The sequence below is a fragment of the Podarcis erhardii genome (genome assembly GCF_964252035.2).
Source record: "Podarcis erhardii genome assembly, chromosome: Z".
NCBI lineage: Eukaryota > Metazoa > Chordata > Lepidosauria > Squamata > Lacertidae > Podarcis > Podarcis erhardii.
The window spans coordinates 50,924,453-50,938,290 of NC_138504.1; the positions used below are offsets into that span (position 1 = coordinate 50,924,453).

The 13,838-nt window shown below is 50.5% G+C and overlaps 1 protein-coding gene across 1 annotated transcript in view; it reads right to left on the reverse strand.

Moving 5' to 3' along the window:
- Positions 1 to 12,218, reverse strand: part of LOC309333337 (steroidogenic factor 1-like) — a 44,485-nt gene extending 32,267 nt beyond the window's left edge. The window contains exons 1-2 of the mRNA XM_081846709.1: positions 11,970 to 12,218; positions 6,585 to 6,726 (exon numbers count right to left, since the gene is read on the reverse strand). Coding sequence (XP_081702835.1) covers positions 6,585 to 6,726; positions 11,970 to 12,074 — 247 coding nt within the window. The 5' untranslated portion in view covers positions 12,075 to 12,218. The remainder of the gene's footprint in view (positions 1 to 6,584; positions 6,727 to 11,969) is intronic.
- Positions 12,219 to 13,838: the final 1,620 nt, after the last annotated feature.

The window sequence follows — 13,838 nt, forward strand, 5'->3', positions numbered from 1 at the left end:
CGAGCCCGGGAGAAGAGGAGGCCCGGCCATCCCGCGGGGTCCGTTGGCAGAGGATGCGTCTTCGCCTCCCACCTTCCTCCAGAGCGAGGAAGGAAGGAAGGCGGCGGCCGCTGGCCACGGAAACGCCTCTGCCAAAGCTGCTCCTGGGGTAAAGGGCCATGCGGGGCTAGTAAGCCCGAGCTACTATTAAAAGTTGAAACCGACTTGAAAAGGAGGAGCGACGTGCTCAGGTGTTAGCCTTCCGGAGGTCCTTGTTCCTACTTTGGAGGGGGAACGACCCGCCCCATCTGTGCGCCCCAGCGGTCTGCGCATGAGCTAGAAGCCAGCGGCCCAGCCAGCAGCTGACATTGGGAGGTCCAACCAAAGACCTTGGTGGTCAGAGATGCTTTTCTGGCGCTGCCCATCCTCCAGATGCATCTTGGAAGCAGGCTGCTGGCGCAACAGAAAGCTGGGGAAGGGACCTCCCAGCAAAGTCCCACCAATTCCTGCAAGCCGGTCGACGGGAAATGAGAATGGGGAGTTCAGGTGTGGTCGACCCCCAGTGGCCCGTCGCTCGCCGGACTAGCAGCCAACATGGCCGTGGGCTCCCCATCTCAGCCACGTTGGGAAGTCCACGGTGCCGCTAGCAAAGATGTCTGCGCGCACCCCTGCGCAATTACGCGCCATGCCAATGATGTCCTGATTCCTCGTGCCACTCCTGCTCTCGGGCACATCCTTCCTCTTCTCCTATCTGGGGGCGGTTTTTGAGCCCTTTAAGAGCGGCTGGTGTCAGCGCCCCCTCCCTTTCCTCTAGTCCTCCCGAATCAGTACACTTTCATGTTGCCTTTTGGCCTCCGTTGTTGAAGGATCTCTTTTTAAGAGATCCGGGGTGGCATAGTGATTAGTTTACTCGGACCTGGGAGAGACCTGGGTTCAAATTCTCCCACTCGGCCTCGAAGCTCCCTGGGTGTGGCATTAGAGGCCAGCCCATAGAAGCCATCTCCTAGGGGTCGAGGTCCCTTTCCCCACCCCCTAACAAAATATTGGAGGGGGACAGTCCCCACCCCGGTTGATGGGCATTGCTACTCAAGTGATGTGTGCGCCCTGTCTTGTGATCGATTATGCGGAAAGGGGCTTAGCTCTCCCACAATATTTCATACAAATTTGCTCCCTGGGTCAGTCACTGCTTGTCACTCTAGCCTACCTCACAGGGTTGCCGTTGGGATTAGATTGCGCCACTCTGGACGCCACGTGGATGCCACATTGAGCTCTTCCGAGGAAAAGAGGTCATTAAATGCAATTAATGAATGAATGGATAGCATTCTCTTTCGTTCCCTTCTTCGTGCGTCCATTTGCTCCACGCAGAAGAACATAAGAACGTGGGGCGGTTGCCTTTTGCCAAGTCAGAGACTCCTGGTCTATAGAGCTCGGAATTGTCTCCACTGACTGGCAGCGCCTCCTCATAGTCTTCTGCTTGCTGGAGATGTCCCTGGGGACTAAGCCTGGGACCTTCTGAACTATAGCCCTTCTCCGCCCCTCGCGGCGACCCCTGGTGGATAAAGCCACGCGAAGCCCACCTGACCGGGCAAGGCTAAGGCCAGTCGCAAGGCATCAAAAGGTATGGGCACTCTGCGTGCACTCAAGGGCACTGCAGTGGTATTGCTAGATGGGATTAAATAGGGGAGAACCCTGTACCTCTGCCACCTTAAGCTCCTCGGAGAACGAGGTGGGATACAAATGCAAACAAATATTTTCGACTACAACTCCCATCAGCTGGGGCTGACGGGAACTGTAGCTCAGAAACCTCCGGGGTGAGGCCCAAGGTCTCATCACACCTGCTCCGCCAAGGCACAGAACAGAAGAATCTGGCGGACACTGGTGTCCATCTAACCCACCGGTATTGTCTGCTGTGCTGGCACCAGCTCTCCGGCCAAGGGTCCTTTTAAGGGGGGGTGCCAGGGATTGAACCTGGAGCCTTTGGCATGCAAAGTGGGGGCACTTCACCACCGAGCAGATCTCTCCCCCCCCCCCATGGCGTCTGCTGTCAGAGGGCGTTCCGGCCAGCCACGTTCTGCGCAATGGGTGTGCCCAAGGGACTCCAGTCAGGCCCGCATCCCAGTCCACTGCGTGGCCGGGACACTCGGTACTGTTCAGGATAGGAGGCTATTTCCGTGCAGCGGTAAAAAAAAGCTGAGCACCCGCCGGAATAAATGTCCGGACTGCTGGGATTTAAACAAAAAACAAATCTGAATACAGTATTATTTTTATTCCTTTCCCCTGGGATCTTTGGAAAGGGAAGTGTCCGCTAGGGTTATAACTTTTTTACAACCTCATGTTCCTGTAGCTTAGTTAGATGAACTTTTGCCTAAAAACAAAGGAATGAACTGTCGTTTCCAAACCTTTTGAAAAAAGGTCACCCCGAAAGCAATACATAGATTATGGTATATGTAACTGTATAATGTATTATGCATAGCATGTATACAGGAAAAATGGAGCTTGCAAATTTTCTAATACATGTACAATATTTTATACATGGTCCATCACTTCTTATTGCTGAGAATAAATTGAGGATCTTGTGCGACATTGGAATGATTATGATTATACGCTGCCCATCCAGTTGGGTTTCTCCAGCCACAATTGTATATTGCCACAGAAAGAAATATTAAAAATTAGTTTAGTTGTTTGCCCAGAATTCTTTCCATATAGAGCAATATCTGGATTCTTCTTGAACATTCTCAGCAGTTTTAGGAAGTTCCAGGCAGCTGTAAAAGTTATAAACAGTTCCATGAAGTTTTAAAAAGTGCTAATACGAGTAGTAACTTTACATATACAATGTTTCCAACTTTTCATTTCAGGGCAAGCTTTTTCCATAACTGAGAATAATTAGTTCCTTTTTCAGTGTTTTTAAGCAAAAGTGCATCCCTTTATAATACAGGAAACCGTTATACCCCCAGTGCCCACACAAACACACAGACACCCCTTCTTGGCACTGCCTGCTTTCATCCACATGCCTTGGGATATGTGTAGAGGGTGCTTCTGAGCATGTACAAAGTATCTCCCGCACACGTGCACGAAAACCCTATCTCCACCAGCTTATCACACATGCCTGAGTCTGTATGTGCAACTGGAGATGGTGAGGAATGTGTAAAAAAACCAATCACGCCTTAACAAAATTTGAAAATTACAATGGGTAGAGGAGGGAAAGGATTAGATTTTAATTATACTCTATATTGCTTAATGTAGGTTATCAATGGAACCCCCTCAAAAAGATATGGGAACTAGATATTTGCACACATATTATTCCCAAGGATGGGAATAAAATTTGGGGATCACAGCCCTTAAAAATCTGCTTCCAGATTTCTTTGGGAAAACTCCTTGAAATTATTGCACAGATGGTATTGCACTCTTTTGCAAATGTCAAAAATGTTTCCTTCTTTATGACCTACTAGTTGGAGGGACTGCAATAAACTTCGTACACATTACCATTTACTGTAATTTGGTGCAAAATTTTTGGAATTTATTCTTGACATGAATGATAAATATTGCTAAAGAAACTTAGAAAGAAAATATTGCTAAAGAAAATTAGTGTTACTGAATATTTTTGATGATACAAATGTAAATGTATTGTCAAAAGAATTGGTCTTATATATGACCTTGGCAGCATGAATAAGACAGTTTGAGCATATAATGCCAACTGTGGCTCAACTGGCTGCCACTTGGGCCTCAGGCCCAGTTCAGTGCTGGTTTTGACCTATAAAGCCTTAAATGGCTCAGGAGCACCACTCCTCAAGGGCCGCTTCTGCCCAGAAGCTCTGAGGCCCTTTTTCATGTGGCCCCGCCACGAGAGATCCAGAGGGCGGCAAGATGAGAAGCGGCCTTTTCTGTGGTGGCTCCCCACTTGTGGGATACTCTCCCCATGGGGGGCTAGCCTGGTGCCATCTCTACATATCTTTAAGTGCCAGGCAAAAACATTCCTCTTCAGCCAGTTTTTAGATATGCTGTAAGTCACCCAAAGTGGCTGGGGAAACCACACCAGGTGGGTGAGGTATAATCATCATCTGTGGCCTTTTAAACTGGGGGGGGGGGGACATTGTTTTTTAATTGTTACTAAGGAATGTGTTTTTTTGTGATTTTATATTGTAAAGTGCCCTGTGATCCTCGGACGAAGGGCAGTCTAGAAATGTAATTAATTTATTAATTAATAATAATAATAATTGCAACTCAGTGGGAAACAGCCCAAAATCTTACACTGGACGCTTTGTACCGTACACTCTGGGATACAGCTTTAATGGAGAGAAACGCACATATTTGAGATTTTGACAACCCGTAGAACCTCTGGACACTTTATATGATTTGGCATTCCTTTATGACATAGGCAACAGAACCATTCTGTTCAAGACAACCCTCATCGCAAGCCTGGCAACTATGGAACTAGCCTTCATGATCTGATAAAATTGGTAGCCTTTACTTGGGCTTTCTTGAAAGGGTTCCCCAGGGGTCATCTAGTCCAACCCCTGGAATCACAACTACGGAACCCCTGGCAGGTGGCTCTCCAGCCTCCATGGAAGCAGAGACCACCACCTCCCGCGGGAGACCCTTCCACCGTCGAACAGCTTTGGCTGTCAGAAATTTCTTCCTGGTGCTGAGCCTGAGTGAATCTCCTGCCTTGTTGCTTGAAACCATGGGTTCGGATCCTACCCTCCGGAGCAGGAGAAAACAAGCATGGTCCATTTTCCATGCGACAGCCCTTTAGGTATTTGAAGATGGCTCTCACGTGACCTCTCTCTGTGTTTATTTTTATCCTATTTTTATTATTTGAAACCCCAATTGGTTCCCGGAGACACGTGTCCTTCCAGACCTAGACTGCTATGCTGTGGAGCAGCCTCCCCCGGGACCCGCGCCCAGCCTCGCCCCCTCCTTTCCACCCCATGGAGGAATTTGCTTTCACTTTATGTCGTTCAAAGCCTGCTCTCCAGGCAGCCCTCCGCTCCGCTCTCTAAGGCAGGAAAGTCCCCGAACGTGACAGCAACCCGCAGCGGAAACCGAGCTGGGAAGTCGGGTTTTAAACTGGGAGTACCAGCAAATAGTGTGCATTGAATCGGTACTGCGGCCTTTTAATCGCTAGACTCTAAATGGGAAATATACCAATCTTCAGATCACTCAGTGGAAACAGAGCTGGAAAGTCGGGCTTTAAAAGCAATATAAAAATAAATGCGGGGGGGGGGGGGTTATCAGGACTTCTCCAGCAAAGCGCGCCGAGCATCAGGAATGAGACGTGGGGGAGGGGGGGGGACTCCCGCCAGATTTAATTATCACCCTAGTGCTAGCCCTTTCTCAAAGAGTCAGCATTATGACGCGGGTGGGTGGGGGCCGCGAAAGGCTCTTTGGACATAAGAGCTTCAGAAGAGGCTGCGCAGGCATTTTGCCTCAAGAACATAAGAGGAGTCCGGGGGGGGGGGATCCTGTTCTCACAGTGGCCACCCAGATACCCCCATGGGAAACACGCGAGCAGGATCTGAGCACGTCTGAAAGCACTGCTGCCATGGATAGCCTTATAAACCTGCATGAATTCGTCCCGCCCTCTTTTAAAGCCTTCCAGGTTACTGAGGAACCACAAGAATACTTCTGTTTCAGATCTTCTATTTCAGTGTATCTGAAGAAGTGTGCATGCACACGAAAGCTCATACCTAGAACTAACTTGGTTGGTCTTTAAGGTGCTACTGGAAGGAATTTTTTAATTTTGTTTTGACTATGGCAGACCAACACGGCTACCCATCTGTCACAAGAATACCGTCATCATTACCCGACTTCCCCAGTGATAACGGCCTTAGGGGGCCTCCACTCAAATGGAACACTGAATTAATAGTAATAAGGATATTGTGGCTTGCAACTAAGCTTCACAGCACAGGCAGAAAAAACACTCGGCTCCTTTGCATTTTACAGGGTCTCACTTCCAAGAGTCCTTGCAGGGTAAGGTCCCTGCCCCTCTTATAAAGAGCCACACGGGACACATGGAAACCCAGCAGAGGGAGAAGGGGGGGTGGAATACTAGGGGAGGGGGTGGGTAGAGGGGAAAGAGGCTAAAGATTTAAAGGAAGCAGATCTAGAACATCTCAAAAAGACTCTTTTAAGCCGCCTGGCACTGTTCTTTGGGTGGACGCTGTGCGTGGAGGCGCGCTCTTTTCAAAAACGCGCCTCCTGGCCAGGGAAGGTGTTGCATTCTCACGACCTAGGCACGAAATGCATGTATACTTATATATTGTTTTTTCCCTCGCCCCCTCAGAGGCAGAAAAGCAACGGGGGTTAAGAGGGGGACGAGGAAGAAAATTGGCTGGTAGGGGTCAAGTCGGCAGTCCTTCCAAGTTCCACTCACTCCCGCCCACGTCAAGTCCCACGTCCCCACGTCCTGTTTGGGCCGGAGCAGAAGCCCTCCTGGCCGCGGTTAGCTCAGAGGCGGCAGCATCCAGGACATAGGCTGGGTGTCAGGATCCCTCCCCGCCCCCTCGGCAGAAGGCGCTTTCGCGTCAGCACCTACCTTCCGTGTTGCAAAGACTCGCCCCCCGCCCGCCCGCCCGCCCGCCCACGACTCTGCCCACGGGAGTCACCTTCGAGTTTCATGCCCACCACGAGGCACTTCTGGAAGCGGCAATAGGGACACCTCTTGCGCTGCGTCTTGTCGATCTTGCAGTTCTGGTTCTCCGTACACGTGTAGTGCTTGCTGTTCTGCACGGTTCTCTTGAAGAAGCCCTGAGGACAAGATGTGCGGGGGGGGGGGGAGTGTGAGAAGTTCAAGGAGTCTGGAAGCGCGAAGAATTCCCCACGAACGGGGGGGGGGGTTCACATGTGGGTCCCACACCATTCGCCTTGCAAGCCCCGCCCTGCCCAAAGCAGCTGTCACTTGGGAGGAGGATTCAAACATGCGCTCTGAGTATGCCCAGTGGAACGCTCGCTTTAGTGAATATGCCAGGTCTTCCAGAGCACAGCCTATGATTCTGAGGAACTCAGGGTGAACCCCGACACAGATTAAGCTGGGGTGCAGGCGGGAGAGGACTATATCACCTGAGACCCTTCTTCTTGTCAGCCGATTAACATTCTGTGTCCTTTTAAAGGTGTTTCTGGGAGGGGAGTTGTTTGTTTGTTAGTTTATGTTTTATTATGTATTTGTGCCCTCATTTTGTATTTTTTCTGTTGTGAACCGCCCTGGGATCTTTGGATGAAGAGCACTATACAAATTTAATAAATAATGCTTCTTCTTCTGGGTTTAGATAGCTAGCTCTGCTCCTTGTCTCAAAATCCAGTTCCCTCTGGCGCTCTTTGGGGGGAAAGGGGGCAACTGGGAAAGCGGCAGGGTGGAATCGGGAGACCTGAATGCGTGTGAGAGTGTATCCCACGACACGTGTACCAAAGCATTATGATCATCAACTCTGCTCTGGGAAGGGCGACTGAAACCATTTTTGCATCCGTTATCTGAAGGACTGTTCAAGGAACAGCGACACTGCAAAGGGGAGACCGACCTGGCCCCATCCGTGGGCCAGTCAGGAAGCAACTGCTCCAACACTTGCTTTCCTCTGCCTTCCTCGTTGTTTATTTCTTTTGTGCCATGTCTCTCTGGTGGTGAGTCTGTGGGCATAGACTGTTTTTGTCTTTACTTTATACTTTGGGGCCCTTTGTAAGATGATAGTGATACTATTAATAATCATAAATCCATTTAATTTCCCTCTGATTTCACACTTAACGTCCTCTCTGTCTTTCAATGGTTTTGTGTGGTGCCTTTCCAAAGTTAAAACCATATTCAAGGCAGCTTACAACATGTAAAAACATCAACACAATTACAAACATTACAAAAGTAGTCGTAAACAACAAACAACAATCTCTAAACAATACCACAACCCAAGAGTCATGTCCCCATATGCACCTGATGAAGAAGATTATACCATGTTAATTTTTTTGGTCTTAGCAGTTCAGGAACATGGAAATCTGCCTCATACCTAGGCAGAACTTTGGTTCACCTGACTCAACGCTGCCTGTATGGACTGGCAGCAGAGCTCACGGGGTTTTGGCAGGGGACATTCCCAGCCCTACTGGGGATCGAGCGTGTGGCTTTTAAAATAAAATAATAGTTTCCATATTTGGATGTTTGCTTATTATAAAGTACCTGTTCTAAATTATCACAGTTTGGAACTACATGCAGAAGACCACACATCGCGCCAGGAGTGAAAGTAATAATAATATAATATAATATAATATAATATAATATAATATAATATAATATAATATAATATAATATAATATAATATAATATAATATAATATAATATAATATAATATAATATAAAAATCACACATGAGGCAGCTCGGAAATGGAAGAGGAAGACTTTTGAGCAAAGCAGGAACGGAGCAACGGTGAGAGGAGGGGCGATATGCGGAGCAACCGGGGAGAGTTTCAGGGCTGATCGGGGGCAATAACCGCGGCATCCCGGACCCAAGCACTTGATAGCAAAGGGTACGACTCCCATCACCCCTAACCAGTCCGGTGGCCATGCTGGCTGGAGCAGAGGAGAACTGGGAGGCCAGGGACCCCTTGGGGACCACAGCTCCAATAATAATTAGCGTCTAATCAAGCTGTCCCATTCTGGCCCCCACCATCGCCACCACCCTGACTCCTATCAAGGAGGGGCGACAAGAACCCAGAACTCTGAGATCCAGCGCCGAGGGCCTTCTGGCGGTTCCCTCATTGCGAGAAGCGAAGCTACAGGGAACCAGACAGAGGGCCTTCTCGGTGGTGGCGCCTGCCCTGTGGAACGCCCTCCCATCAAGAGATGAGTAATTATATAACATTTAGGAAACATCTGAAGGCAGCCCTGTATAGGGAAGCTCTATAAGGTGTAATATTTTACTGTGTTTTATTATGTTTTTATATATACTGGAAGCCACCCGCAGAGTGGCTAGGGCAACCCAATTAAATGGGCTGTGTAAAAATAATTTATTATTATTATTATTATTCCATCACCACCTCCACATAAGGAGGAGAATCACATTATATTGCGATTATTTTAAATAAAGCACATTTCCGCAAGTCATTTTGTCTTGTGAACTTCTGCAAGCCGCCGGTGACGTCACAACCTCAGGCAATTAAATAAAAAGATCTTCGACTCAGAATAAGGTGGGCGGCTCAGCTCCAGGGATGAATCCCTAGAAGAGGTGGCCTCACCCTGGGGAAAGGGAGCCTCAAGAGCGCGCCTCTTCTGAGAAGGCAAAACGCGCACGGTTCCTCGGTTGGCTCCACCGCCCCGGCCCCCTCGCTTCAGCCCCGGCACCTGTCTGCAGATACCCCATGCCCTGTGATATTCTGCCTCCTGGAATCTAACCTTCAGCCAGGATGTTAAACTGCAAGAACCACGGGGGGGGGGGGGAGCAGTGGCGGCTTACCACACAATTGTTAATTCTGAATTTGAGATTGCTGTAAGCCGTCCTGGGACCTACTGGTGAAGAGTGAGCAATACATTTAATAATCCTAATTATAATTCTGGAGTGTAAGTGAAGGAATACACTTTTTCCAGCGAGAGACTGAGACAGGGTGGCAGATGTTTCTTAAGACTAGAGTTTCTCACAGGACCTAAGTGGCAACCCACCCACCCCCGCAAGGCGCTTAGGGCATTATCAGTCCCCCAGGGAAAGCGCATCTCCCTTTCGCTGGTGGTGAGGGTGGGGGCGATCGCATAGTTCAAGCTGGAGCTGCCGATTCTCCCACCCCCCCCCCACAGACACACATGATGAGAGAGGGACCTCCAGAAGCTTGAAGAGACTCCATGGACCTTGCCCTTCCTTTGTGGGAGCCTCACGACAAATATGACAGACATACCCCGAGACACATCCTGGTAAACTGAGGCTTCCGTCTCTGGGCCTCTCCCTCCCCCACCTTCCTTGATCCTACCATTAAGGTGGGAATCTCAAAAGCACCGTCTCAAAACAAGCAAGCAAGCAAGCAAGCAAAAACACCTTTAGAGACAGCAAGGGAGGACGGGGAACTGGAAAGAAACTAAACCGAACTGAACGAAGAAAAACAGAAGAACGTCAGGCAAATAAATAAATCCACAAAGCAGAAAAATGACCAAGAACAGACATTTAAAGGGATGGCGTTGCTGGGTGTCATCATCCGGCAGCGGGGTGGAGGGCAATATTCAATATTCGCCTCACCCCCCACCCCAATTTCTCCTTAACCCTTCTCGCACCCGCCGCTTACAAAGCAGCCCTTCCCAGCAGGGGCCCCGCCGAGCACCGTCCTCTGGCGGCGTCCGGAGACCCTGTTTGGAGCAAACCCGTTCCTGGAGAGGAGGACGGAGCGGGCCAGCCGGGTCTGGTCCTGAGCACCGCCAGGCCTTTTGCACAGAGGGGCCGAGAGCAGCGCTCCGGGGCTTCATTCGGTTCCCCCCGCTTGGCTCCAGGGAAAGAGGCGCGCAGGGTCCTCGCGCGTCTTTCGCGCAGCCATATATTTCCCCGCGCCTAAAAATCTACAATTTCTTAATTGCCCCGTCACATCTACACCCTGAGGTGCCCACGCTGCTCACCGGAAAGTGTCCCCAGACCCCCAGCCACCAAACGCGCCCCTGGGTTCAGTTTTCGGTAGGCACTTAATAATATTAACTGCTAAGAGTTGCGGTTCCCCCAAAGACGAATTTCCTCCTTTGAATCACCTTTTGGGAACTCCAGACCGGAATGCATTTTCCCGGACACATTTCCTGATCGAGTCGCCCGCAAACCAGTCGATTTCGTTTATTCCGGAAGCATTTTATTCATTCTCAGAAAAGATTTCCAAAGAATTCCTACCGCGCATTTTTCGAAAAGAGTTTTAGGGACGAAAAGGCCGCGCAGGGGAAGCATTTGCCTCCCCCCCGGCCCCCACCCCCTCCCCAGAACAGACTTAGGGAACCTATCGCTCCTGAACGGGAATGGCATTAAATCGGCGTTACATGCGATTTTTGGCTCCGGATCACGGACTCCTTAAAACTCGCCCTCCGTAAAATCGGGGTTCGAAGAGAAGTGATAAACATTCTCGTCCTCTAAAATATCACAAATGATCGAAAACAAAAACCCCAAAGGAACTGAGGCCGTACTGTCGGTTCCACCGGGCGAGCGTTGTGGGGCTGCGCTACAGAGATGGGCCCCGGAAAATTAAGACGAGTGAAGCTTCTACAGGTCGAAATATGTACCGGGATTTTCAACAGAATATGGTAAGGTTCTGGGATTAATTAAATACTCTCCGGAAGCTCTGGGTAATCCAGAGTTCGATGAGGATGGCTTGTTGCTTAAGAAAAATACGTTTAACAATAATTTTGGAGCTATTTTAATCAATATAATTATTTGCGTTTATGTTGCTCATATTAGTAGCATGGCTTAATTTTAATGATTAACTTTAATAATAATGAAGCAGTTACCGCTATTTCATATAACAATGAAGCAATGATAGCGATAATAATTCAAACTTTGTTTGCGTCCTAATTATTTTCTTTTCAATTCTGTTCTCGCCGTTTTGCCCTGCAAATATTTGTAAACCCCGTCCCTAGCCGAGAGACGAACCTCTTTTGAATACGCGCGTCCAGCGTCATGTATTAAAATACGCCACCATAATTTTCTGCACCGACGGGTTTGCTCCGGGGTGTTTTAGGGCGCTGCAGTTAAAACGCCCCGGGCGATATCCCATTTTCAATACGGCATTTATTATGATAATCTCACCCGGGGGTCATTACTCAGTCGACGGGTGGAGCGAAGTTTATTGGGGAAGGGGGAACCCGCAATTTTTTTTAAGAAGGGCATCCGACCCCCACAAGCCCACCCTGCTGCCCTGAAACATTTTGGGGGGTCCAAATTTGGGGATCCCTGATCTCAACACTCTCCCCTCTCTCCTTCCTAAGAAGACGACCACTAAGCCCCTTTCTCCGCTGCGGGAGGCAGTCCCGAGCGGGTCGCTGTCCCTCGACGGCCGGCCCTTACCTTGCAACTCTCGCAGGTGAGCAGCCCGTAGTGATAGCCGGATACCTTGTCTCCGCAGACTGGGCAAAGCTCGTCCAGATCATCGTCGTAGGAGTAATCCATCATCTCTGGGAAAGTAGGAGAGCCGGGCAGCGTCTGAGCCTTAACCTGCGGTGATGGCGGCGGCGGGACCGGGACCTAAGGGAAGACTGGCAGCGGGACCGACGACCGACCGATGGGCAAGGGAGGGCAGCCGCCTATATAGCTGGGCGAGGACGCTGTGCTTGCCCAGTCTCCTCCGCCGCCTCTTGAGGCTTGGGGGGGTGGAGGTGGGATGGGGGTGGGCGGGAGTAAGAAGCGCCCAGCCGAGGAAGGAGGGCGCTGGGGAGTGGAGAGTTAGGGCTCCACTATACCCGCGGGGTGGGGCGTCGGGAGTCAGAACCCCCACCCACCCAGTGGGGGCAGGGCTTCCCCCCCCCCCCACCGCGGCCTTTGAGCAGATCTCCGCTTGCCCCGCCTCCCCGCGCAGCCCGAAGACGAAACGTCCCGTCCTCATCAGCCCAGCTGGAGACTGGCTTCCATGGACTTGTGACCCCGACACGGGGCGCACTGGCTACTCAGGAGCAGCGGCAGAGGCAAAAGGGCTACACTGGCTCCCAGTACTTTTCCGAGCACAATTCAAAGTGTTGGTGCTGACCTTGAAAGCCCTAAACGGCCTCGGTCCAGTATACCTGGAGGAGCATCTCCACCCCCATTGTTCTGCCCGGACACCTGGGTCCATCTCCAAGGGCCTTCTGGCGGTTCCCTCACTGCAAGAAGCCAAGATACAGAGAACCAGGTAGAGGGCCTTCTCAGTGGTGGCACCTGCCCTGTGGAACGCCCTCCCACCAGATGTCAAGGAAATAAACAACTACCAGACTTTTAGAAGACATCTGAAGGCAGCCCTGTTTAGGGAAGCTTTGAATGTTTAATAGACTGTTGTATTTTAATATTGTGTTGGAAGCTACCCAGAGTGGCTGGGGAAACCCAGCCAGATGGGCGGGTATAAATGTTGTTGTTGTTGTTGTTGTTGTTGTTGTTGTTGCTGTTGCTGTTGCTGTTGCTACTATTACTATTACTGCTGCTGCTACTACTACTACTACTATTATTATTATTATTACAAGAAGGGAAGAAAGGACTGAGAAGGACAAAGCGCGTGCGGAAGGGCCCTTGGGGGCTGGTTTCCCCCCACCCACCCCACGCGGGGGAGTAGTTGCCACGGGACACACACACCCCAATCCCTCCTTCCCTAGCAAAGCTCTCCCCCACCCGAGCAGCCCCCGCACAGCTAGGGCCCCGGTGCTGTCCTGGTTCCCCACCCCCACCCCACTCCAGACTGAAGCGACCGAAACTCTGTGCTCCATGGGGCGGGGGCATGGGGGGTATTCAGCGGCTTTCTCCTCTTGGGGAGTCTCCCTCGGGGTTTGTTTCCCCTCACCCTGGATGGTTGGGTGGGTGCACGCGCGTGTGACGTCGACCGGGCCTCCCCAGCGGCGCGCTTCGCTCCTCACGTTCAGCCCGGGGAACTGGCCAGCAGCCCAAAGCGCGCAGACTGAGGCGCCGCGGAGATTCAGCCGGGCCGGTTCGCCTCGGCCAGGAGAATTCCTGGATTTTAGGGGAGTCCGGGACCGAGCAAAAGACACCAAGTCAGTCACTGCTGCTTAATTTGAGAATGGGGGAGGGAGGAGGGAAAATTAACCCCCCCCCCCTTCAAAAACTGTAATTCATCCTTTCGGAGGGACTTGATAAAATGTTTCGGATTTTTTTCAGAAAAAAAAACAAACAAGACTCGTTAGCATCTTTTCTTTGCCTGTGTCGAAAGAGAACACGCGTCAGCCGGAGAACCTCGTG